Raw genomic sequence first — 27,722 nt, forward strand, 5'->3', positions numbered from 1 at the left:
TGTATTAAGGGAAAGCTCTACTATGTCCCCACCTTGGCAATAACAGGGCTAAGAGTACAGTATACAAAGATAATCCCCAAACTGAACGAATGACATGAAACATACTGTTATGGATAAAAATTCTGAGGCACTCCACAGCAGTAAATATCAAGGCAGGAAGCAACATCTTCAATACCCAGTACTGCAATCTTTGGAGCCGAAACTTTTCAGAATAATGTAGATGAGTTTCATAACTGTGCGTCTAAAAGGTGGATTGCTAATATATATACTGTATATATATATATATACTGTATATATATATATATATATATATATATATATATATATATATATATATAAATGATCATCTGTTGGGGTGAGCAGCAGATATACTGGATGTTACGATGAACTCAGCACAGTCAGTGACACTTTTAGTGATGTCACACACCACTACAGCCGCCTTTTTCGTCGTCCCTCAGCATCTTCATCTGCTGAATACAAGTACAATTTAGCATGCATAACTATAATATGAACGAAGGCTTCCCTAAAGACTAACTTGTATTATGACAAAATAAATCTTTTAAATAGCTATACCATAGTATTCATTCCTTGGTTGGGTGTTCAAGTACACTTTAAAAATGTATGTAAAAGGTAACTTATATACTTTACAGTGAAAAGCAATATGATGAAGTATTTCATGCATTAACTTAATGTGATATTTTAATGAAGTAAAAGCATCCAGTGTTCATTTGTGAAAAACATGGGCAAAGAACAGTATTGGTATAGCTTGGCATGTTAAGAATATGGTAAAATACTGAAACAAGGGGTGTTCGGGGAAAAAAGAAGTTTTAAAACTGTAATGCTGTTTTTGCTGCTACTTTGTTAATAATGTTATGACTCCTGGTTTTCAAAAGATTGCAAAAATCAAGTCAAATCAGCTGGGAATGCCTCGAGATATTCTGTCAAGATTATGTTAAAAAAAAAAAAAAAAAAAAAAAAAAAAAAAAGTTTGTGTGGCAGTACTAAATAACATGAATTACACGTGATGGAAAGTATTGGGTGTCATTACAATGATGGCACAGTGGACTGATTGAAAGCTGAATTGTGTGTTGGTACTGAAGCAGAGACGAATGATAGTCACATTAACTAGTCAAACATGCTGTAAAAATGAGTGAATTAAAGTGATGGAGTGAACAAGGTTGTGCTAGCATCATTAATGCTAATGTTACATTTGCAAAGATATCTTCAATAAACATGGGACAGCAGTGAAGAGGCAGTGAAGAGGAAAGAATGTAGACACTAGTAATATTATCACAGTATCATACAATGCACTAACAAGAGGTTATTCTGAACACTGTACAGTACCTCTATGATGAATTCCTTCTGTAAATACTTCAATTACTGGCAAGTCATTAAACGAAGCTAAAGTATACTGGACTGACATAATACTACAAAATATACACTGAAACTGATATACTGTTGAGAAAATGTGAGGAGGATTACCTTCAGACGGCTTCCAATATCCATCCTACTTAAGTATTTCCTGCCAGGTGCTGTATACCTTTTCATAACTTCACAAGAATTTAGTGTCATATTAAAGCTTCTGTTATAAAAGTCAGTAAGGGACACGGTACAAAATTATAACCAGAAACTAGCCACACACACTTGTAAACATAGGACATAAGAGGCTCCCTTTCACTTTCCATTTCTTATTCATTTTGCAAACTATGTCTTATTCTCTTGTACTTGTGTTATTCAAAGTTTTCCATATTAACACTGTTTCCATAAATAACAATGAAGAAAATATTAAACTGTCCTATGTAAAAATTAACTGGTAAGGAAGATGTGCTAAGGAGCCTGCTAAGCCCAATAGTATAAGACCCTTGGTGATATTCACTGTAAACACAGATCACTCACACATGTAGCTGTTGTTAGTTTAAAACACATCCAGTTACCAGACTAAACACTAACCACACCAGACCCTGCTTCTTTATATGGGAAAAGGTAAACACGATATCGATATGGACATATCCCTAGATGCTGCATAGCTCAGAACTATATGTAGTCTACATACACAACAATGAAGATAACCTGAAATCCATATATAATGCCTGAAACAAGAAAATTATCATCTAAAGCATCAAATATCAAGAGGAATAATGTCATCTCAACAAGAACTAAGATAAACATATACTGGAAAGGTACACACTTCACTAATGACTACAGTAATGCCTACTGCATATGGATTCAACTGGCTGCCATTATAATCCTGAACGTTTATACTAGCATATGGGAAAATAGCACTTTGCAAAAAAATAAATAAATAAATAAATAATAAAATGAAATAATACTGCTTCTGAGAGAGATCAGTTCACCTAAGAGACTTGGTATTACTAAGGTCAAAGGTATAAACATATAACTTAGGTCATTCAAGTGAGAATCAGTAATAAATTACATACCTCTACATGTGTTTGCACACATTTTTATGACAGAATTTTTGGAATTAGCACCTTCTTTCCAATAATAACTATTTAATACATTCTGGCTACTGCAAAATAGTTTTATTCAACTTCAGAAAGACCCCTTTGACACATAAGCATTGGCTCTAATTTGTTCATTCTCTCTCACTCACACAACACATACACTGGGTGTGGCAACACAGTAAGCACACATACTATGCAACCAAATTACTTTGATGCATGTAATCCATAAATATTGTAGCTGAAATGCACATGGAAAACAGAAAACATGATTTTCCAAACACTTTATTGTAACAAAAAAATATTCTGGAAGTTTTGTGTTTTCTTTTTCCTTATAACTATATGGTAGACACTATAAAGCTGCATCTCACAGTGTACTGCAAACAATGTCATACTGTCAAGTATTCACACAACTGCAACAAATTAACATTTACAGACAGAAATTAATGTAGTCCTTTCTGGTGGAACAAACAGCTACTTGTATTTCCGAGACAGGTCTGCTTTGCAGCAGCAGCTGTGGCAGGAGCAGCAGCAGCAGCAACAACAATAACAAGAACCTCTGCTTTATATTTACTTTATTCAATCAACAATTTTTATCCAGCAAAGGTGAGATCATTACTCCAAGCCTGGACTAGTCAAAATGACCACCAACTACTAACCAACCTTACAAATAAGAGAAAGTTTTATCTCAAGGTCAACTCCATACCTACTCAATGGCTCTTAAAGGAGAAAGTTATGTACACTGTACTTGCCCCATGATGAATAATGAACAAACATCTGTTGGTACTGTATAAAATGAACAGGCCTCTGCTGGCACAGCAGCAGCTGGGTAATCACACTAAATAAATAATTATATCAGCAAAACTCAATTATATTCATTAACTTAAGTGTGATGAGTAAGGATGGAAGTTTGAAGGGTGAAGTGCTTGAAAGGGTACAACAAGGGAGAAAGGTTGCTGGTTCCTTGAAGGCAGTGATAAGAAACAGGGAAGCAAGCTTCGAAGTGAAAAAGTTATTACATGACAATATTGTGATACCAACTCCGACGTATGGAAGTGAAGTTTGGACGTTGTTGGAGGGACACAAATCAAGAGTGAGAGCAGTGGATATGAGTTATTTGAGAGGAGCCTGTGGAGTCACATGGAGAGACAGACTGACAAATGAGGATGTGAAGGAGCATTGTGGTGTGGATGTGGATGTGATAGGAAGCATTAGGAGAAACACACTGAGGTGGTCTGGCCATGTGGAGAGGATGGAGAGTGAGAGACTGATGAGGAGAGTGTCTGTGAGTGAGGTGGAAGGGGAGAGAGGGAGGGGAAGGCCAAGGATGAGATGGAGGGATGGAGTAGAGAGGTATATGAGAGAGGGGGATGTGAACTGGGAGCAGTGTAGTGAAATGGCGGGGGACAGGGTGATGTGGAGGCGATTTGCTTGTGGCCACCCTGTATAAGGGATTAAGGCGTCTGGCAATAGATAGACAGATACTTAAGAACATAAAATTGTACATAAAGATACAATATTCTTAAGGTATATCTGTCATGGCCATCAGGGCAATGAAGTAATAAGGTGTCAGAGACACAGTGATACTGAGAATGATCATTCATCCCTACTTTTATCTTAATCCAACCTCCTACCATTTCAATGGAGTGGTCAAGATCCAGAAATCGTCATCTCAAACCTACTTCCCACCAAATAGATGAGGTAAGGTAAGATCCAGAAAGAATGAGAGCTCACAAGAGTATGAGAACTATCAACCTGCATGCCCAGTGAAATGAGCCACAGAATCATTCACATACAAATCAAGCCTTCAAACTCTTGGCTCCACCACATTTGTAAAAAATACCTCATTAAATACACATTTTTTCTCTTTTGCTACTGTTGTGACCCAAGGTTCATTTGGATGTGAACCCAGTGGCCTATAGCAAATTAACCATCTAATCCAGGCTATATGTATTTTGCTGGAGTTGTTGAAGGGTTGTGTGTGCCATGATAGTGAGGTGCACATAGTGATTAAATGTGCTGTGGTGTGGGGGGCTGCATTACAATGAGGGTACAGTGGTTTGTTTGTCAGCTGTACTTTATGTTGATACTGAAGCAAGAAAGGGTGATGGTCACATCACATTCTGGCTATGCACACTTGAGTCTCTCTGAGAATGGCCATTTTTGAGGGATGAAGGTCCAGCGAAGGTTCATGAAATATTTTATTTGGTTGGAGGTTTCGGATGGCTATAGTGGCCATGTATTTGTGTATATGTTAGAGAAATGTAATGTTGGATGGAGTGGAAGGGATGTTGTCAGGATACTATTTGGTGTTGGGAAGTTGTTTGTTTTTTGTTTTTTCTTTTTTTTGGAGGGAGGGGGGCAGGGGGTGCAACAGGACATGACATAAGTGAGAGATGATGACATGGAAGCTACACATGGTGTCACTGTGTACCCTGGGTGGAGTGGCTGTGGCATCCACCTAGGAGCCAACCTTCTTATATTTCCCAGTGCCTCACAGTGGGATGGATTCAGATCCAAGTAGGGTAAGGCACTGAATGCCACAAGGGGGAACCAGATCCCTACATGGTGTACAACAGACCTTCATATTACGATGAACTGGTATGCGATGAATCGCTTATATGATATATAAAAAGTTAGGATCTTTTTATGACAAACCTAACAATAGCATTTTCGCTTACACGATCATTAAGATCCTACATGAAGCCTGACTGTTGAGATACAACTGCTATTTTCGCTTATATGATTGGTGACAAGCTTGTAGTCATTTGTTTGTTCCAAGATGGGCACTGAACTCAGTCACTACCAGGTGTGTTAGTGTCACTGATGGAACAATAGTGTGGTATTGCAGTTCAAGCAACAAGTGAAGTGAATAATTGCCTGTTTATGCATTAGAAATTAATTTTTAAACATTTTGGTGGTAAGCAGGAAGTCAAGTGCAGTGAAGTGAAATAACTACCAGTTCAGGGGTGTTGGAGACCTGTTTCTAGACTATGTTGGGTATATGACCCCTGGCCAAAAATGAACTCGTGTTTTAACGGACTCGATACATGATCGATCATTATGCAATGAATACTATACTTTCCAAATGCATCATCATCATAAAATGAGGGTGTGCTGTACTGTATGTGCTGTACTGTACCTGCTGGACAGCCCCACAGCAGTTGTTGCTTATTATGGTCAATGGCTCTAATTGGCTAGACAGATCAGAGTTAGGCAAAAACAACATGGGTGGTACGTGCACTCTGTGTGTGTGTGTGTGTGTGTGTGTGTGTGTGTGTGTGTGTGTGTGTGTGAGATAGCACACTGACATAGTCAAGGTGCAACCCTTCTTTGTAGTGGCTGCATTTCACTGACCAGTGTCTGAGTGTCATGTCAGTCTTGTATGTGGGCAGGGATTGGTTTCAATGTCTCCAGGAGCATGGTTGTGCCAAAACTACACCTATTTTAGGGGAATGGAGAGAGAAAGGTGAGCTTAAAATACTTCTGGGACAGCCTTTGTTTACAAACAAGCTAAAATGAAGTGCAGCTCTTGTCATGTATTCATCCATTCATTTCTTCCCCTAACTTTCACTACTTCTTACATGACTTTACTGTATAACTTTCCAAGTGCCAAATTGTGACAGCCCTTAAACTGTAAATCAATATCTTAAAAATCACATTAATTTAACTGGCTTATGGTAGCAGCCCACCTATGCAAGCTGTGATTGCTATACCTGTAAAAATATATGCAATTCATATGTATGGTGGTGAGCAGCGAGTACAAACTATACCACAAAACACAGCACTACACACATATCAATCCAAATGATGCCATACTTCTATGTATGGAACCCTCATACTGGGAGTAGTTATGGTACAACTAAGGTTTTCGATGGGTTGTAACCTTGGCAATAAAACCTGCTACTGGCAACTACTAGGAAAAAAGAAATTTTGAATTAGACTGGTAATAATGTGAGTCTATTTACCTGTGGCTGACTTTCTTGCCTGTGAATGCTGTTTCTGATTATTTACCAGACTTGTTGGTACAGTTTACTCAATGGAAATATATAGCACTTCACATCAACAATGTAGAATTTAATTTTCTTACATGCAGATTACATAATTGATTTACCTTTGTTTTTGCACAAAATCAGTTTGGAAAAAAAAAAAAAAAGCTTTGAAATCTATTATTCTTCTCATAGTTAATTCACACGAGGAGATGATTTGTTATACTGTATTGAAAAAAATGATGCAAAACTTAAAAGTTCTCTATTATCTCACTAACAGGAAGGCAAGTTGAGCCATTATAGATAATTAACACACTCCCAACAAGAACCTACCACACCCCCAAACTACAGAAACACCATGAGTACCAGAGTAATGTATCAAGTGAAGCAAATGATTTGGATAGAAAACAGATGCTCCACTGACAGACTGAAAAAGAACTTGCTTCATTTTGTGACTATATATCTTTTATTTTCGGCCTACTGCAACAAACTTAATCACTTAACAAATACCTACAAACTAGAGACAATAAACATCTCCATTGTAAACTGATCTCTCAAGCAGGTAAAATTTGTATTAAAAAAGAAAAAAAAAGTGCAGCACCATACTGCAATACAGTTTGTGCTCGGCTGTGCAATACATAACCTGAGGTGGTAGAATAATTCAAGAAAAGCATACGAATAAAAGAAAATGACACAGGAGTCGAGGAGGGTCATTACATCTCTGACAATTCACATGCAAGCAATCTCTCACTCACTTTCCGCTCATCCCCTCAAGCGTAACCCAGTGGTGTGCCTCTGACCCCGGGGACTCACGAGCCTGCAAATGACGCATGTCAAGTCAAGACCAGAGGAAGTGTTAGTAGGTTAGAGTTAAGCAGGGGAGAGCCAATCAGCCTCGATAGTGTAAGAGTAGCATTGTAGCACCAGCTGCCCACAACCCTCATCACTTGCATCTTCATTAACTGAGCAACACCATCATTTGCACACCAGTGACCCAGGTTACTTCACTGTTTGACAAGTGGAACACTTGGGGCTTGAGGACAGGTTTGTCACTAAATTATTGCCATCTCCTGACAGTTTTATTATTCAGAACAGACTCTTTGAAATGGAGGTGTTAAATGTGGACCCAATAAACCCCCCCTCAATACATGAGGGATTTTCCTAAGTAGAATATACAGCAACTGTCAGGTAGTATCAGGAAAAAGCTAAAAAATTAAGACCCAGATTCAAAGGGTTAAGAACTGCCAACTTCCTCAGCTATGAGAGACTATGTACCTAACAGGTTATCATTCTCTGACACAGTTCCTAAAGAATGCCAGAAGCAGTCACTGCACATACTTCCTTGTTCCTGAGAAAACTCGCTGGTTAAAACACTGAATAAACCATGTCCCTGGTCTGCAAAAGGTGTTGTTGCTCAAACTGTAACAACTTACGCTGATACGCAAACTGCAGCAGATCCTTGACGAAATCAATGAAAGACACACAGGACACAGTAAGCCAGAACAACATTTGACAAACAAATTCTAAATTTCACTGCCTGGGATTTTGACAATCAGGTCTTTCCTGAACCACCTAAATTTCATATCATTCTCAATCCTCAATCTCATAAGGAAAACACAGGTTTTTCAAAACCAATCATCTGTTACAAATACCATCTCAAAACAACAGAGCTACACTAGAAATGTTGGTAAACTGGATGTTCAAACAATCAAGGATCTACTACAACTTGTTGATCTACATAAGATGTAAATTAGCCATTTGCATAATCCAATGTCATTACAAAATGGATCTCATTCGGTCATGAGTTTTAATGAGCCAGATGGATGGCTATAATTCTTGGATGCCTGTGGATAAAACTGGAAGGCACCATATTTGAAGTAAGTGGAAGTTTTCACTACATAACAAATACATTACAGTTCAAAATACAGTCAGTACAAAAACTACACTCAAACCTCTCTCATACGTAGAAAACTGATTCTAATGTGAACCATTAATAAAAACTATACCATTATGACACTGATTACAAGCAAAAAAAACTACTACAGATGTGTTTAGAAAAGCAAGCAGTGCTGATAGAAAATCTACCTAGTCTTCTTGTGTACCATACTTTAAGCATGAACACTGGTTCATCAAGTGTAGTACAGTGTTTATTAACATAAACACAGTGACAAAATCCAATTACACCAGTTTCATAACTTTTTTCAAAATTTTCACATTTGGATTTATCCATAGAAACAGCTTTTTGGAGGTTCATGAATTTTCAAGAGTGTAAACTACATAGTTCAGGGAAGACACTGGCAGTATATGGTAAAGAGTATTTTGATTTTTAACACTGTAACAAGAATAATACACCAAACTAATATGTTATCAGTTTTGATGTACGGTACAATATTAATATTTTCATCTAAAATCAGACTGCTACAATTTATTCCAGTTCATATTTTTCAAAAGTGAGATATGACTTATTATGCATATACATAGTACTCTGCTTCATAAAAAGGAAGATCACTTGATTAGGTTACTGAGACAATAATAATTACCTATCGTTCTGAATTGAAAACAGATCATTAAGACAGAGCACAAGGTTTACCTAAAGATGACACACATATTCTCTTCTATCTATGTTTACTGTTGCTAAAGTGGTGAAATTTAATGTTCAATAGCTTATATAAAAAAAATGCAGCACAGTAATCCCTCCAATTCTATCCAATAGCAATGTTCTTAAAAAATAAAAAATAAAAAAAAAATAAAAAAAAGCATATAATTATTAGGTGTATATAGCAAAGGATGATTAATATACAAGAGAAAAGGGCTATGCTTCAGAAGTGGATATTTTACCCAAAGTAGATTTTAAACAACATAAAAACATCCAGAATATGTAAAATGATGTATACTGCATACAGAATACTTTTGTGTTACACAATACTTCACCTGTCATGACCTTAAACTGGCATACAGAAATGTTAATATAATCACACATCAATATCTAACCTATTGATCTTATTGTCACAAGTGTTCAGAGAAGCTACTTTATCATGATTTAGTTTCCTAATACCATTTTTTTAAATGGGGAAAAAAAAGTCAACGGCTGAAACCCTTTACAAACATACATACATATATATATAATATATATATATATATATATATATATATATATATATATATATATATATATATATATATATATGTATATATATATATATATATATATATATATATATATATATATATATATATATATATATACACATACATACACAGTAAAACCTTGAAATAACACACTTCAATAGACTGGAATTCACTTTTATCGGAATCGAGGAGCTACCAGCCTAAATTCTTGTACATGTATATCAAAAAAGTCTGATAAAACCAGAAGCAGTCTGGTCTGCCTGACAACTTCAGCTATGTTCACCAAAATAAAGTAAATAAAAGACACATTTATCAGTGTGCAGTACAGTATTATTATATACATTATACCATTTGATTATTGTAGTGAATGTATAATACAGTACAGTGCTGAACTGGTCGTGAAAACAGTTTAGAAACCATTGGTGAGATCCGGACTAATGTCTGATACTGTATAACAGGAAAAGTCCGGGTTAGCAGGGGGAAGTCTGGATGTCGCTTTTATTGGAATTTCGTTTTTTTCAGAATGGCTTGGGCCCTAATTAGTCCGTTATAGTGAGGTTTTACTGTATATATATATATCATTTTGTTTCATTTTTGAAGGCTCCAACATGCTTGCATCCATCAGCCTTGGTCACCTAATGGCTCGATCTTTGGCAGCCTCCCTGTTCAGTCCCTTAACCCTGAGGTCACACTTAATGACCTCCTCCCACGTCTTTTTCGGTCCACCCCTTGCAATCCCATCCCTAATATTACTGCTTCTCACTTTCTGCACCCAATTATCATCCCCCTTCCTCTCCACATGCCCAAACCACCTCAATTTACCTCTCCTCATCACAACACCAGTACACTCTAGTCCCATCCTACCTCAACCCTTCCATCATAAAACCAGTTCCCCCAGGCCTTGCAAGCAGGGACGCACTGCACATCCACCTAACTGTTGTCATTTCTGTACGTTTGAGCCTGCGAATATCCTCTTCCTTTACTGCCCAGGTCTCACTACCATACAGTAATACACTCCTAACACATGCTGCATACAAAGATCCATTAGCATGTGGGAGAGGCCTCTCAATGTCAGGAGAGGCAACAGCTCCATGAACTTCTTCCAACCACTTCTCACCTTAGCCACAGAGCTAGCTCCAGCCCCACCTCCACCATATAACATGTCTCCAAAATAAAAGAATTCTTCCACACACTCAAGAGATTCACCAGCAAGTTCAGTCCTTTCACACCTGCTCTCCCCAACAAGTTGCACACATAAAATCAGCAATATCTCGCGGTCTACCTCTAACACCACTACATGTCTTATGTACCCACTTATCACAAACACTGCACAAGATGGAATTACTTCCCATGCCCTTGTGGCAAATTGCACATGGCCACTCTCCCTCTTCTTTGACAGTACTGCCACCAATCCTAGATACCATTACTTTCGTTTTATCTGCATTTACTTTTAAGCCCTTGCGCTTAAAAGAGGTGTGGAAGAAAAATTTTCAAAGTTACGGGAGAGGTTTTAGGCATGATGCCAGAAAGAATGATAGAGTTTGTTACATCTGGAGTGAAGCTGTTTTTAGTGGGTAGAAGAAAAGATTTATCATTATATCAGGCAAACATATACACAGAATGTGCTTTAGGGGTCAGCTGGTGTTGGCAACTTTTAACAACAATCTCCTTTACATTCCATACAGCAGGCAAGATAAGCAAATGGAAAACTGCATCTGTGTTGACTAGGAATGTTGCGTTGCTCTTGGACAAGGGAAGGGGTGATATGCATCCTGGGAAATCGATCTAACCAACTAAAATTAGTTCTGATGTAAATTTTTATCCGTACTTTAGAGGTTTGTACAACAAAGCAGAGGATCCCATGATATGTCTGGTACCAAAAGCAACATAGCCCCATGAACTAACATACACCAGCCATTAGTCCAGTGTGAGTGATCTTTTAAGTCCCCAAACATTTTTAATTGCTGGTTATCATTCTGGGGACAACTTCAATCCCAGCTGGGGCAGGAAACAGTTTGTGCGTTTAAGTTCAGCAAAGCAGTCTTCACTGAACTTCAGCAAGACCTACCACCATGTTAACACAAATCACACTAGCTCTGAAAGTAACTGCCTTTATAAATTTCAGCACAGTGCAAATGATTATTTTTTGGCACCCAAGTGATGATGAATGAGGCTGTGTTCACCTTCCACTGGTACGGAGAAAGACTGGTTGGCCTCAGGAAATGAAAAGCCAGGTCTATGTCCTGAGTCAGATACATTAAAAAATATAAAATAAATATATCATCATCACCACCACCACCGTCATCATTATCCTACCCTCTCTTCCCACTAAGGATGGGGTGAAGCAGATTTCAGAAAGCAAAATTTGGTCTCACATTACAACCATTTCAAAGTTAGTAAAGAGACAAATACCGGTACGTAGCAAACTACCTTTATAAAACTGGGAATACAGTATATTAAAACACACAGAAACTATGACCTAGCAATCGCTAATTTGAACAATCCTACAGCTACTGGTAGGAGAACAAAAAGGTCTTCTTAGGTGTGACCATGGAACCATACCAATTAATTTAAACTAATTATAAAGTGGGGACACTTGTACTGTCATCAATGGATGGTTATTAACATTCTGTGAAGTAATACTTCATGACTGTTAAACATTTTAAATATCAATACAAGTACAGTAATATCTTAGTCTTGTAGTGGGATATTGCAGAAGAGTAGGTAGGTATCATAAATATTGAGAGGTATATATCCACATTAGGTGTGTATAAAGGATATAACTCTATAATTAAGACTGCAAAGGAAACATAGTCTAAAATACCTGCTGTTTATATTATTTAAAAAAACAAAAAATGTTTTTAGTAATCCTGTAATATAACAAATCAAATCTTGATTGTAAAACTGCATGACAAAATACCCCAAAGCACCCACTGCCTACCCAAGAAGCCTGAATGTAATAAGCCATACACTTACTAGCATGATTGTGCATCTATATCATATTAACCTTTTCCCACATTTAGTGCAGGGGGAACTGGAATACACCAAAGGGGGAACTGGAATACACCAAAACAGAATCAATAAGAACCTCGTCACAAGCAAGTGCACACATTACGTTAGTTCTACCAAGCAGGCTGTCCTGAAGTCTGCTAAGGTGTGAGCCAAATTTACACTAAAATCCTCTAGAATATAAAACAGACAAAGCTCATACCTTGTCCTCTCCGTCTAGACTCACCAAATGGTTTCGCACTGAAGGGTGAGCTGATGGCAAATGGACTGGAAGACTGTTGGATGCCAGTTGTGTTGCTGCCAAAAGCGGACGTGTTGCCAAAATTAGACGTAACATTTCCAAAGAGAGGTTTCACACCAAATGGTGTAGTGGTGGACGAACTCCCTAGGTTGAAATTGCTGGTGCCAAATGATGTACCTCCAGATGAGAACAAACTGGGTGTGATGGTCCCACCACTGTAAGAACAAGTACAACTGGCACCAACCTTCTGTATACCCAAACTCCTTCATTATGAATAAAATCACCTTGCAACGGCAAAAACATGATAATATAATGTCACCAACCAAAAAAAGTTAATGCATCTGTTCTATCGTCTTAACAAAAGGACATCTCTAAGCTACTGTCTGGCAGCAGCAAGTATAAATACATATATTATCAAACTGATGGGGTTCAGGATGCATGGTACCGTTGTAGTTAATATGGTAATTTTTTACCAAACTCTGCTTCATTCAACTTAGAGAGGGAAACTGAGAGAGCATGAGAATTATTTCTAAAACCAAATTATCCATACTGGTGATACCCAATATAAATAGGACTCTATCTATCTATTAATCATCCAATTCCTTTTTGCCCAATAGGGAGAACAGGGTCTCATGGTTAGGCAAATAAGTCCCTATGTTTAAGGCAAGGACAATGCATGAACTCCTTTTGCATGATAACTGTCCTTCTGAATTCATTCTTATAACTTGCAGACAATTTCATTACGTTCAGGGAAGCTGTTCTGTCATGTGGGGCTTATACAGTATTCTACATTAACTGATCTCAAGAAAACAGATGTTCTTGGAATAAAAGCTGAAGGATAACCTAATATGCAAAATAAATCACTAAAGAATGGGTGCTACAGCACCTGCAACATACATAAATATTCATCCATCCATCCATCCATCATCCAATCCTACATTGTCCCATGAGGAGCGTAGGAGCCCGGGGCTAAGCAGTTGGTCTTGACATTTTAGATGAGAGTAAAAAAGACAAATAGCAAAAAGAAAAATACTAATGGGTAGGTTACAAAATACATAATCAAGGAAGAGATGCTAGAAAACCTACTCAGCTGATAAGAATACAGGCCAAAGCAATAAGGACAAAGATGTGGTTTACCTGAAGATGGCTGGTGTGGATGTGTTGGCAAGAGGCATGGTGGGAGGTGCTGCCCCTAGTGCATATGCTTTGGCCCGTTGCTGTTGCTCCTGGAACACCTGCAGTCCACTTCCACCCCCTGACAACCAAACACAGGCAGCATCACATCATCAGTACAATCGTCATACCAGACATCATCATCATTTGTATCATATCAAGAAAATCATAATATGGTCCTATACTGGTATTCATCATAATCAACAGAATGATAATACTGACGATTACCCACTTTACCACATATCCAGTCATGTAAGAGTAAGATGTTGGAAAGCACCTTATCTTCAGAGACACTATAATACTGACGATTACCCACTTTACCACATATCCAGTCATGTAAGAGTAAGATGTTGGAAAGCACCTTATCTTCAGAGACACTACGGTACCAATTTCCAGTCACATTAGAGTGGGATGTTGGAAATCATATTGTTAGAAATACCTTACCACATTTCCAGTCACATACCTGTGTGATGTTAGAAATCATCTTGTCAAAAACAAGTGATGGATCTACAATAGCACATACCTCCCAGGACTGGGCGCACCTCAGCTGTAGGGGGACTTTTAGCATCCTCCTTTGATTGTAAACGAAAAAATGCATGTTCATTTGGTGCAGCTTTAGTTTTGAGAATCTTGCTAAGTTCCACTAGCTGAGTGTGCTGTGAATATATCCTTGCTGCCAGTTCCTTTAATGTCTCATGCTCTCGCTGCAGTACTTCAGCAATATCTGAAAATATGGACAGCTAAATAAGCCAAAACACGGGACACTACTAAACTGTACAGTAAAAGTAAATACTAGATGCATATCACAATTTATATTTTAGAAGCAAATACATGATTACTTTTTTTTCCCCCTATGTACAGCACTTATCAGGCATAAAGATGAATGATTATCATCTACTCATGATGTAACATACTACAAGTAAAAAGATTATGTGACTAAAATCTGGTAACTAGCCACATAATCATCACTCTCTGGAAGAGCATTCATAAACAAATATATGGCATCAAACTCTGGGCTGAAACAATCACAGTAATGTAGTTTTTTATTATTATGTGGTAGGTGGTGGCAACCATCACCCAGACACTTGATGATGTGTTGCCTACTTCTTCCTTCACCTTTATCATTCTTTTTTTGAGCCTGCCCTCTTTTCTTCTTATTTCTTAAATATTTCCTGTCACTTTTTACTATTCTTTCCTTTTCAGGTGGCTATTCATTGAATGACAAGCCAAATGGTTTCCTGTAAGTCAGAAAACCATTTACAACACTGGGTGGTAACCATATAACCAACACATCGTGTTCCCTATGTGTCAACAAGTGGGTTGGGAGAGGGTTAGTGCCTCTCCCCGTTAAACAACTAACTCAAAATCAAACAGCCACCCCTTAAGGGATTATGGCATCTGGTTATAGACAGACAGATGGACCGAATATATTTTTCCTGCATTACGGCAGGTATTCCTGGGGATAACGGAAAAAGATTACCACATATTCTCTGCATGTCATAAAAACTTACCTTCCGGAGTTTCACATGGGTTATTGGCAGCCTGCATGCACTGCGATACTTCCTCGATCTTGGTGCGACAGTAAATCATTTCTGCCTCGAAGGAGCGAACAAGATTTATGAAGAACATTTCTGGGGCCTTGTTCTCTCCCTGAAGTGCCATGGGGGTTTCCTTTGTTCGACGTGCCATTTCCACATGTTCTGCCTCCTGGTTATTAGACGAGGAGGAGGTTATCCTCTACTAAACTACTGCTACAGTAATAAATAAATATTAATTTGACAGAAAAAATAAAAAAACAATCTGACTCTTTTCCACTTCAAGACAGTTCAAAATATTATTCAAAAATAAAAAAGGGAGAGTAGCTATAAAAATGGGAACTCAATTAATGACATACCCAGTGAATCACTGGAGCCTACGGAATCTTGGGACCACCTCACAAGCATAAGCTTTTGCATATATTTTTTTTGCTCATCATTTACAAATGCGCTTGACATACACCTATCAGATCCAGTCATTCTATTACCTAAAAGGGAGTCATAAACTTGGTACTTGTTTCTTTGCATATACTTCATGCAACCATTTTGATCACATATCAGTACCACAGGTTTATTAACTTCCATACCTTGCTTTCTTATGCATTAATTTATCATAGCCAACCACCTTCTTCTTGGCCTACCATACCTCCCCTTACTTTCAGATTCATTTACATTTGACATAACTGTTTCAATACAGTATCTACAGTAACCATATCCATTCCCTCCTTAAGACTCTAGCATCTAAGTAAACTACTTATATCTTATCAACAAGCTGAAATACCAAAAACATAAAATATCCTGGAATTACTTTTCTTTTTTAAACTCTGGACAGAGACTTACCAGTTCATTTCCTATAGTCCAACAGTCTTCCTTGCTGTTATACACATTTACATGTCACCAATTTCAGCACCTATACCCACTGTCCACATTGAAATCAGGAATGGTGTGATGGAGTGTCTTAAAGATGAATTGGTGGGTCTTGTGGAAGATCAGTAAATTATGTTTTACTAAAATTCAAATCATCACACTGTTCCCTGCCCTACCCTGGGAATAAATACATATCCCTAACAGCTGACAATGGAGAGATCAACTGTATCATATTACATAAAATACAGGTACTGCCATAACATTATCCTTACCTTCATAACTTCAGCTTTTAAACTGACAGCATTAGTGTGTAACTGCAAGTATTCACTAGCCAGTTCGGCAAGAAGTTTCTGAATTTCCTCTGCTTTACTGCCCACTTTATGGAAAGGAGCTGCAGTCTGCCGTATGTTTTCTTCTGAAGCGGTATTTTCTGCATTCCTTCGTGACCTGTGACATCCAACAGCAAATGTTTACTTCTAATTTATACTGCAAATTTCAAAATCCTGACACAGACTTAAAATCAGATCAATTACTATTAAGTAAATCGTTACTGTCATAACCTTGTCCGTACAACTGAAGCCTACTTAGTCTGGAAGTGTCTATTTCACTTTATTCTCAATAATTCCAGATGATTCTCTACAGCTTAAATCAGAGTTTGTAACTGCGAGGATTAAATATAGCCTGAATACTGCAAACCCCTTCAACACGAGAGGTCTTTGAGAAGATGAATGAAATTGTCTGGTGGCAGTGAGAATAAAAATAACAAGGATGCCAACCAGAATCACGGGATTAATTACAGAGTCAGCCTCAGAAAAATACATAAAAGATAAACCAAAATTCGTCAAATATTGCTTCCTGTAATCTAGGATGGATATTTATGCCTCTGTGGTAGAGTCAGAATTCCGGAGGTTTGAACAGAAGGTTGAATGAGTGTGTGGCCCATTCATCTGGGCAGGCATCTGGTTAGTTTCTCCTTTTATTAGGTTTCTTCTTGCTCTCGGGACTCTATCTCACCCCTTCTTCAGTGGGAAAAAAGGTCTGAATGAAGATGATGATGATGTATTCAATGAAATTTGGTTTGCTTTATGTTCATTCAGATGTGTTCTAGATGGTTTAAAAAATCATCCCGGCAGCCAACCTCCAGTTCTAATCTTCATAAATCAGTTTGAGTTGCACTTCTTCATATTGTCAATATTTTTGGAATTGCACTAAAATAGTCTGAGCAGATAATACCGTACGGTACAGTTTTAAACTCACTCAAATATCGCTATGGTGGCAAAGAGGTCTTGAGGCATCTGCTGATCTTTTGTTGACTTTCCATCTGATTTAGAGCCAGCACTGGCAGCATCTGTAAATTATTTATTTTTTGCTAGATGTATTAGATAACCAGTATCATTAGTTCCATAAGTACAATTTAATAATAAAGATTCATTAAATAGCATTCCAATCATTTCAGATGATAAAGGCATGAAGCAGTTCAAGAAAATATTGCCATGAGACATGAAGAATGAAAGTAAAACATTATGGAACTGAAGTACCATACTGTAATCAAAGGGTTACCTATTCTAGCTCTATGGTGTGCATGTCTCACCTGCATTGGCAGATGGTGGTTGGGCACCACCTAGTCCCACGCCAATGCCTCCCAGACCAACACCAGATGTGGCAGGTGTTTGTGATGATGGAACTGTGGGAGAATCTATGTTTATAATATTCTCATGCCTACTGATTCTCACCTTAATATTCTATTGGTATTTCTCTGAATTCTACATCATCTTGAAAGATCTGCGAAGACCTTTCGAAAATTTTCTAAGAATATTAATTCTTAGCATCTTCACTTTATGTTTTTAATAAACAATTACTATATACTTGCCATAATAAAGTGACTGGAGGTGAACTATTCAAAAGACTAGCTACATCCTTAACTTTTATGATCCTACCTTCAAATCTGCTAGCTGGCAATACTGGTGCCCTGTTAAAACTTTCTGAGTTCAGCAGGGGTAGGCCCCTAGCATTCTATACTCTTTGGTATACAGTACATTCATAGAACGTGGCTGGACAAAACACACTTATGAACCACTGTAATATAATACAAGACTATTCTCTACATGTGACAGTTTATACTTGATTTGTGGAATACAGTGCACTGTGCATAGCTCTACCTGATGGCCATCACAATGTGTGTAAATGTAGAGGAAAGCAAATACACACTCCTCTACAAATGATTCCAGAGTTAGTCAGTATTCAGGATAAGTGCTAGCCCTCACCTTTGAGGCCACCACCAGTGAGGGAGAAACCTGTTGAAGATGGCGCTGTGGAGCCCCCAAGACCAAATGAGAAACCAGATGATGCTGGTGCTGCTGATGTGGTTGCTGGGGTAGGGAAGGAAAAGCCCAAACTGGGAGCAGATGTGGTGGTAGCTGAAGTGAGAGTGGTGCCACCAAGACTAAATCCAGTAGAGGTTGCAGCTGGATTTGTGCCAAAACTAAACCCACCAGAGCTTGTGGATGCTGACAAAAGAAACAATACTCTTGATAAGTGAAATGACTTATGATCTTGAATAAATATATATATACTGTTATATATATATATATACAGTAATCACTCCAATATCCGGATCAATAGAGCCATCGGTAGGTTCGGATATTGGTTTTGTCCGGATATTGGGCCCCAGCTTATGGACTTGTACTTACGGACCCTAACACAGAGAAACACCTATACAACTCCCTCCGGACATGCATAGCACCTATTTAACACCCAAATCACACCAATAAGGCACATAAATGACTGAAATAAATGCAATAGACACATAAAATGTGGGTTCAGAAGTATGTTCATACATTAATAAACATTCTGGTACTTATGGACTCTAACCGAACCTAACCTAACCGAACCTAACCGAACTCTGAAAAACACATTCCTACTGCACATGCATGAGGTAAGTTTAGTATGGAAAGAAGTACAGTATGACACTTTCTGGTAAGTATAGTATGGGAAAAAATACAATATGAAACATTCTGGTAAATATAGTATGGAAAATAGTACAACATGAAACATTTTGGCTACTTACAGCAAGTCCCTGGCCACCTCGATGAATAACCGCCTCCTCTCGGACTCTGACAGTAAGAACGATTTCCTGAAGCACTTGCACTACACTCTTCCTGAAGTCTTGCACTGAACTTAGTCACTAACACACAGAAGTCCGTTCTTTTCACAGTGTTCACTTTAGTCCAAATAATATTCCATTAAATTTAAGTGTTGCACATTAACTTTTCCCAAGCCATGGCGAAGAGCGTAGGTCTTGTCGCGGTGAGAGACAGGCGGGAAGTGGGGAGGATGCAGCGGCGCTCTATCGGACGTCGGAGGAATGACGAACCAAAACAATGCTCTCACGCGGCGCGCGCGGCAAGTTCAAATTACGGACGGCAAAAAATCGATTTTTTTTTCCAATTTTTTTGGATTTTCGGACCATTTTGGGAATGTTTGATCCCAGGACAATAAGGTTCGGTTAGTGGGGATGTTCGGTTATTGGGCGTCCGGATATTAGAGGGATTACTGTATATATATATCCATCATCCAATCCTACATTGCCCCATGAGGAGCATAGGAGCCCAGGGCTAGGCAGTTGGTCCCGACATTTTATATATATATATATATATATATATATAACTGTATATAGGCCTATATATCATAAAATAAATGTATATTGCATAATACAACAGAGTGACAAGAAGAGTGAGGTACAGCTGTAATGTGGTAATGCTGTACGAGTGTATGAGGGGATCTCCAGTTACATGGTAGAAAAGAGCTGACCAATTCTTAAGAGCTGGCTTAACTCTACCAATATCTGAACAAGAAAAGATGAAAGTATTTTATCAGTGGTACTACCTGTGGGGGAATATGAGCAATCCACAGAGCTAATGATAAATATTTATCTTGAACAGGCCTTCTGAAGATGGTTTTTCCTGCTCTCATGCTCTGTATTAACTTTTCTTGGAATCTCAGTGCCATTAGTGATCTTCTACCACATCTCCTTGAGAGGCATGAAGTCACAGAATGTACAATGAGGTTGGATGGTGAGGATATGGAGAATGTGAGTGCGTTCAAGTACAGTACCGGTACTTGGGTAGTGTGACGAGTAAGGATGGAACTCTGGGGGATGAAGTGCATGAAAGGGTACAGCAGGGAAGGAAGGTTGTTGGTACACTGAGAGCAGTGATGAGAAACAGGGAGGTGAGTATGGAAGTTAAGAAGTCACTGCATGACAGTACTGTGATCCCTACCCTGACGTATGGAAGCGAGGCATAGACCTTGCAAGAGGGGAACAAGTCAAACGTGAGAGCAGTGGAAATGAGATACCCGAGAGGAGCTTGTGGAGTGACGTGGAGGGACAGGTTGACGAATGAAGAAGTGAAGGAACGTTGTGGGGTGGATGTGGATGTGGTTGAGAAGATTAGGAGAAATACACTGAGGTGGTTTGGACATGTGGAGAGAATGGAAAATGAAAGACTGACAAAGAAGGTGTATATAGGTGTGGTGGAGGGAGGGAGAGGGAGGGGTAGACTGAGGATAAGGTGGAGGGATGGAGTTGAGAGGTATATGAGGGAGAGGGGAGTGAGTTGGGGGGAGGGTAGTCAAATGGTGGGTGACAGAGCGACTTGGAGGCGTTTTGTCTGCGGTCACCCTTTGCGGGATTAGGGCGTCGGGCTACAGACAGACAGATAGATAGACCTTCATATCCTACTGTATTATGTTCTTGCAATTAATACAAACACAGGAGAATGTTTCTGATGTAAAATGCAAAATAAAAAACCAAGTATGAAGTGCTATATAGACTCCTGTGCCACCTTGAATACAGCCCTCAATTTCTATCCAGCCCTCTAAAACATCATCATCATCATCATTATCATCATCATCATCATTATCATCATCATCATCATCATCATCACCATCATCATTATCATCATCATCATCATCACCATCATCATCTGGACCTCATTCCCACCCTTGGGCAGGGTGAGGAGTAGCAACATCCAGACAGCCCAAGTTTGCCCAATCCAATGGGCCATGCTTCTGTTCACTCATCATTCAAGTCCCCGGAATCCTGGCTCTATCTGATACACCAAAAACATTCATCACATTCTGTAGCTTCACATAAACGTATCCGATATGAATTATTTCATGATGAAAATTACAGTATATAGGGTACAAAATAACACTCATACCTGGGGCTGTGATTCCAAAGCTGAACCCTCCAGCTGAGGTGGCAGGAGTGGTTGTTGCTGGCTGGCCCAATGTAAATCCACCAGCTGGTGTTCCACCAAAAGTAAAGCCACTTGATGAGGTTGCTGTGGTGGTGGTGGGAGGGGGGAGGTAGAAATATAGTAATTCCTCATTTATATAAGTAAGATACAGGTGCTGGAGTGGGTCGGTTTCACCTGGCAGCACCGATATAATGGCGTGGCTGTACTACTCAGTTATACAAACATCCCTCAGTTCCCTCAATAGCCTCCAGAAGGAGGATGGTGGACTGCAGGAGGCAGAAAACTTCAACCTGCAGTCCACTGGATTCACATTTCAGATAAACCTGCTACAAAAATACAGAAAAACTGTCTATTAAAACTTCCATTGCTACCTGTACACTCATCTGCAAGAACCCACATTCTACAGCACCAGTCGTTTGGGCAAAACTGTTATATTCTGGAATATGTCCCTAATATTTCAGGGGGACTATATGTACGATTTAATGACATCCTACCACTCTAATTACAGGCAATTATGAATTAATATCTTGGCAACATACACATGCTTTAGGTTCATGATCAAAAGGTATAAAACACACACACACACACACACACACACACACACACACAAACTCATTACTGACTTCTGAGCAACTTTATACTGTAGCTAATGTCAGTAGGTTAAATGAAGACATTTTACTTCATTAAAAACTCTTAAAAATAAAAAAAGAATAATAACAACCAGCTTCAGAATTCATCCTTCCTTTGAGGTGTATAGGCCCAAGGTTAGGCACCTTAGTCCAACAATACAACACTTTCAGCTTGGGAATGTAAAGGGTACAAGTCAGGTCACTGATGAATATAAGCAAGAGAGTTGGTGTGGGGACAGAACCCTGATTTCTCCAAAGAAGTCTACTGTAGAGAAGAAGAGCAGAAAAAAGGATGACATGGGTATGACAGACCTGAAGACCTGAATGGTGGTTGTTGGTTCAGCAAGGTAAGTAATGTACTACGTGAAGATGACCATTTTAAGTTAACCTGTATGGTAATGGAGATGGCTTAAAGTTTTCTCCACTCATAAAAACACAAAACTTAGTTTGGCATCTGCCAATACAGTGTAACAGTTCCTGGTGCCTCACGCTGCTGATCAATAGGGATTTGAGTGTGTGTGAAGCACATGACTGGTATAGCAACTGGTACTCTCAGACCATCAGACCAACTGCCATTATAATAATAGAAAATGAATACAGTATGAAATTATTTGTACCATCCTTCCTAAATGATGGAAGAGTTACGAGGAAGGATGGGACTGAAGTGTACTGGTGTTGTGATGAGGAGAGGTAGACTGACATAGTTTGGGCATGTGGAGAGGATGGGGGATGAAAATTGGGTACAGAAAGTGAGAAGTGTTAATGCTGGGGGAAGGGATGCGAGAGGCACACAGAAAAAGACCTGGGACGAGGTAATAAAGTAACCTCAGGGATAAGGGACTGAAGAGGGAGGTGGCCAAAGATCAAACAAAATGGAGAATCTACATTTACAGTATAAAGACTCCAGCATGAAAGCATGCTGGAGTCTTTATAAATGAAACAAAAACAAAATGAAACAAAACAACAGGTATACTAAATTCCTGAATCAGAATCTAGATGATATCATTTTTTAGCTTTTTCTTCTGCTACTATATATACCCGGTACGAGTGTCAAACTTGGAAAAGGCCTCTAGTATTAAAAGGGTTTATAAAGGCAACAACAAACCCCTCCAGTTTAAAGGGTCTGTCCTATACTGAAAAAAATGTCAGACGACTGAACAAATTTAATGAAAACGATGTCCCTTGGCTCAGTTGGTTCAAGGTACAGTAATTCAACAATATCAACATTATTTTGTATACAGGTACCTTGCTCCTCAACAGAAGATATTCACAGCATAGCTAAATACCTTGAACTGTCATTCACAGCATAAATACCGTACCTATTTCTGGTACACTTTGATTTCTCCACTTTCTCTCTTTAACTGGTTTACACTACTCTTTTCACTCTCTTTTTTTATTTTCTGCACTAGTCATATTTTCCAACATTTTTATTGCATCCTTCAAAAGTTCAGTGCATTCTCCTTGTACATTCATAAAGGGCAAAGGTATGGCTTTTATTTATTAATTTGTATACAGTCTCAAAACTCTAGCCTTCAGCCAGATTTTTCACATAAAAAAAAAAGAACTACTTATGCAAAATACTTTTATTAATTAAGGCCATTCAGTTTATAGCTAACTGAAGACCCTGAGAAAAATATGTATTTTTGCTGCCTGTAACCATGAAAGCTCTCCCTTATCTGTGGAAACCTTGTTTCAAAAGTAATTATGCACCTTTTCCTTAACAGTTATTTCTTCTTACAAGTCATTATTGTACCATGGCATGTTATCTTTGGAAAATGTGTCTAAACTGTATTACAACATTCAAGAAAAGCAGCACAGGGGAAAATAATATGATGCAATATGCAAAACAATCACAAAAATAGATGCTGCTGCACACTCTGCATATGGTATGCAGAGCTACTGTAAAGTGTATCTATTACAAGGAAGTGGCAATGAGGATGATGACAATGATGACCATGAGGAAAAAGATTATGATAATAATGGATGATTATGGAAAATAATGATACCGTAGTAATATAACCGCCAAGGTGACTATGACAGTTAGGATGACAATAACATACTGTACAAGTACGGGTACGGTACAAAATATGTGTGCAGTACTGACTGGGCTGTGATGTGGCAGTGGAGGCAGGAGTGCTGAAGGAGAAGCCTCCACTAGATGTGCTGGCTGGTGTACCAAACAAGCTCTTGGTTGGGGCAATGGAGGTCTGGGGCTGACCAAAGCTGAACCCACTGCTAGTTGTGTTAGTGTCTACAAAAGGCAAACAAACAATCAACATCTTCATCTTTTCCTCAACTAGCTAACAAGGTGTTGATAAATTCTGTATACAAAGTATCATCTTTATCATCCAATCTCTTTTCCCCCACCTCTGGATGAAGTGAGGTAGGGCCCACAGAACAAGGTAAGTGGAAAAAATAGAAAGAATTAATTAACAGCATGTTCAGTGAATGCACCACACTATAGCAGACAGAACCTACATATAAACATCAATTAAAGATCTCGATGTACCCAACAGGCGACAGAAGGCCTCAGTGAAAATTAAGTTTGCAATATTTTTCACTCTTACTCAAACATTTCCAAACCTTTTTTGATGTATTATTACAGCAAACATATATGATAGTGGTTCTCAATAAAAACATTAGGTAGAGGGATGTTTACAATCACTTGAAACCATAACTGTGTGATATACATCTATAAAGTTGAGCTGTGCACAGCTTATGACTGGATAATGCTAAGCCAGTGGGAGGGTTTATTTTGCATCTGATGTGAAATAATTTTTTTTATCCTCACACTTCTCAAGATACTAACTCCAAACTAAACTATTAACTGCTCAGGCCAAGATGTCTCCCCAAGTAAAATAATCTGACACTTCCCTGAAGAAAAAAACTGTTATCATACTATGAGGATTACTGGCAAAATCTTTTAACTTTTACAGTTTTACTGAATCTTCTAAATATGATTAGCTGGTGGATGCCAAAGTTATATTAAAAGCTTATGTGATACCGTACAACTATTCCAAACACAATAAAGTACAGGTAAAAGCTATTTCAAGAACAATTTTAAAAGTGTTATTGGTATATCACTCATATAATATTAGCTGGGGAATAAGTCAATCTCCTACCCTTAATGATCTGGAGTACACAACAGTACTGACATCTAGGTCTTGGTCCATGGCTTACACCTCAATGATAGCATATAATACAGGATTGAATGCTATAATTCATTTTTTTTTTTTTTTTTTAAACAAAGCACATGAGTAATACACCACACGAATATAAGGGAGGATAATGAAGCCTCATTCAGCAATATGAACAATACTCTCACTCCTACCCAATGCAGATAAATTATAATGAACTTACTTGTCATTGTTTGGGTTCCAAAGTTCAGTCCAGTGCCAGTGCCTCCAACTGTACCGGTACTGGCTGGCTTTGCACCAAAATTGATCATACTCTGCCAAAAACAGCTGAAATGAAACTAAATTTTTGGATGCGTAGATGAATGGATGAATGTACAGTATTTCCAAGCAGCTAAGCTCATTAACGGAAGTGGAGAAAAGGTCTGAAATAAGCAGCAACAATTGCACACCTAATGGTATCTTAGCCAAACTGGTGTAACTGAACCCTAACCACAACTACAGTTGTGGTCTGGGGGGCAGCACCAACAAGTGCTGGCAGTGTAAACACATGCCATTATGGGCAACTCATATGTCTATGTCTATGGTGGAAAATGGCTGCTTCATGGATATGTAATTTCCCTATTGTCTTTTATATCCTTTGCTTTCCCAATGCATATTTTGTTTCTCAGGTGTAATGGTGGACACTTACTGAAAGTTATCATCAAAAATTATTTTACTTTTGCATTTCAGTGAGTTAGGACTGACTGCCTGTAATGTTTTCTTTTACAATATGTTTGGTTAGGTTTAGATTACAAAAAGTTAGGCTAGGCTGGATCAGATTAAGTTACACTTGGTTATGTTAGGTTACGTAGTATTATTCTTGTTTCCGCACACAGCTGACCAGATTATTTTATGGCTGTTTTTTACTTAGATCCCATCTGTGTAAGCACTTTTATTCTTCAGTACTTTCGTCAGAAACATATAATCACAGAGATGTATCATATGGTATATATTCCACCCACTTGGCAGCCAGAAAGAGTCACATCATGTACTTGGCCATTCACCAGACGAGTTGCTGCCTGGCAACTCAGTTTCGCCATGGCCTCTGTGAAAGCAACAGGCCCTCTACCATTTCTGCTCTTATTTCAGGAATGTGAGGCTAACGGAATCTGTACTGGTTAGGACTGAATTATTCAGGGTCTTAGCCAGATAAAGTGCTGCTAGAGTAGGTTAATGCCTAGAATGACTTGTAATTTACTCATTTTGGGGGAGGGGCTGTATCTCAAAAATTGATATAATTTTTTATGGAAGTGAAGATAAAAATCGAGCAAATCACATAAGAAAACCATAGGAAAACCTGTAGATTCATTGCCAACTCCAGCATGGACTGAAATGGGGAAATTACCAGTCAGGTTAGGTTACACTATTTCATTATGTTAGGTTAGGTATGGCAAAGGCTAGGTTATAGTTATGTAAAGCTTATCTAACAACAATAAATTTTGGTAGACTTGAGTAAGTTTAACACAGTCTCTGCCATTACAACTAAGAAACAAACATGCATCAGGAAACAGAACATAATCTAGATACGGCAAAACAACCAGAATGCAAAATCGATAGGAAACAATCGCTTATCACCATTAAACGAAAATATATAAAATACCGTAACCAAGAAGAGGAGGTGAACTGGTAGGGTATTTCTGAGGCCTGAATTACCCCATAACTTTTCCATTACAAATTATATAAAGGTACGGTATAATTTCGCAATAATTACTGTACAAGGATAAGTTCCTACAGTAAGCCAAAAAGCTAACATTAAAGTTGGGTGTTGTGGACTTGACTGCCAGAAATAGATATCTTATACTACTAGGAATGATGGGCATTTATCCTAAACAACGCTGTCCATAAAAGTCAGGTTAGGATGGGTTTGGCAAGGCCTGCTAAGAGTTCAGAATGTTGTATTCCGTGTTGGGTTGTGGAAACTACTTTCTTCTAAGCAAAATTGGCTGATTCTTATTTTTAATCATTCTAACCCAATGAAACTCGGTTGTTCCGGATAATTATCGAATGGAATAATCCGGCAGGGCTAATAAGTGACTTAAAACCACTCATTCTTAGACCAACACAAATCAAATTCAGTAATCAAGTTAACTATTCAGTTTTACATAAGAACAGCTAATACTTACATAGCAGAAAGTGGCTAATGGCAACAGAGATGAAGCAGCGCTGGTGTCTAGCGTAATTTACTTCAGGTTAGATGTTTAAGGGCTTTCCACATTAAATATGTCGACGACCGACGCGGGTTTGTTGATCCGCT

General features: G+C 38.4%; 1 protein-coding gene across 1 annotated transcript; it reads right to left on the minus strand.

Annotated features, from left to right (window-relative positions):
• Window positions 1-265: 265 nt before the first annotated feature.
• Window positions 266-27,722, minus strand: Nup58 (nuclear pore complex protein Nup58). The gene is made up of 13 exons (XM_080268010.1): window positions 27,592-27,722; window positions 25,653-25,756; window positions 24,397-24,543; window positions 21,625-21,747; window positions 18,667-18,909; window positions 17,994-18,086; window positions 17,660-17,750; window positions 16,675-16,849; window positions 15,512-15,707; window positions 14,524-14,724; window positions 13,965-14,082; window positions 12,813-13,042; window positions 266-467 (listed from the first exon to the last, which is right to left on the minus strand). Exons 2-13 carry the CDS (start codon window positions 25,738-25,740, stop codon window positions 430-432), a joined length of 1,743 nt encoding a protein of 580 aa, XP_080124136.1. The 5' UTR covers window positions 25,741-25,756; window positions 27,592-27,722; the 3' UTR covers window positions 266-429.

This window comes from Coenobita brevimanus, chromosome 26 (genome assembly GCF_032717465.1).
Source record: "Coenobita brevimanus isolate Jiangsu-jjx chromosome 26, ASM3271746v2, whole genome shotgun sequence".
NCBI lineage: Eukaryota > Metazoa > Arthropoda > Malacostraca > Decapoda > Coenobitidae > Coenobita > Coenobita brevimanus.

Excerpts from the sequence above, each read along its gene's own strand:
- Nup58 (XM_080268010.1), bottom strand. The coding sequence starts at position 25,740 with ATGATCAATTTTGGTGCAAAGCCAGCCAGTACCGGTACAGTTGGAGGC. Across the intron at positions 24,544-25,652 it reads TGGAACCCAAACAATGACAA|ACACTAACACAACTAGCAGT; the intron begins GTAAGTTCATTA and ends TGCCTTTTGTAG. Across the intron at positions 14,083-14,523 it reads GGTGCGCCCAGTCCTGGGAG|GGGGTGGAAGTGGACTGCAG; the intron begins GTATGTGCTATT and ends TTTGGTTGTCAG.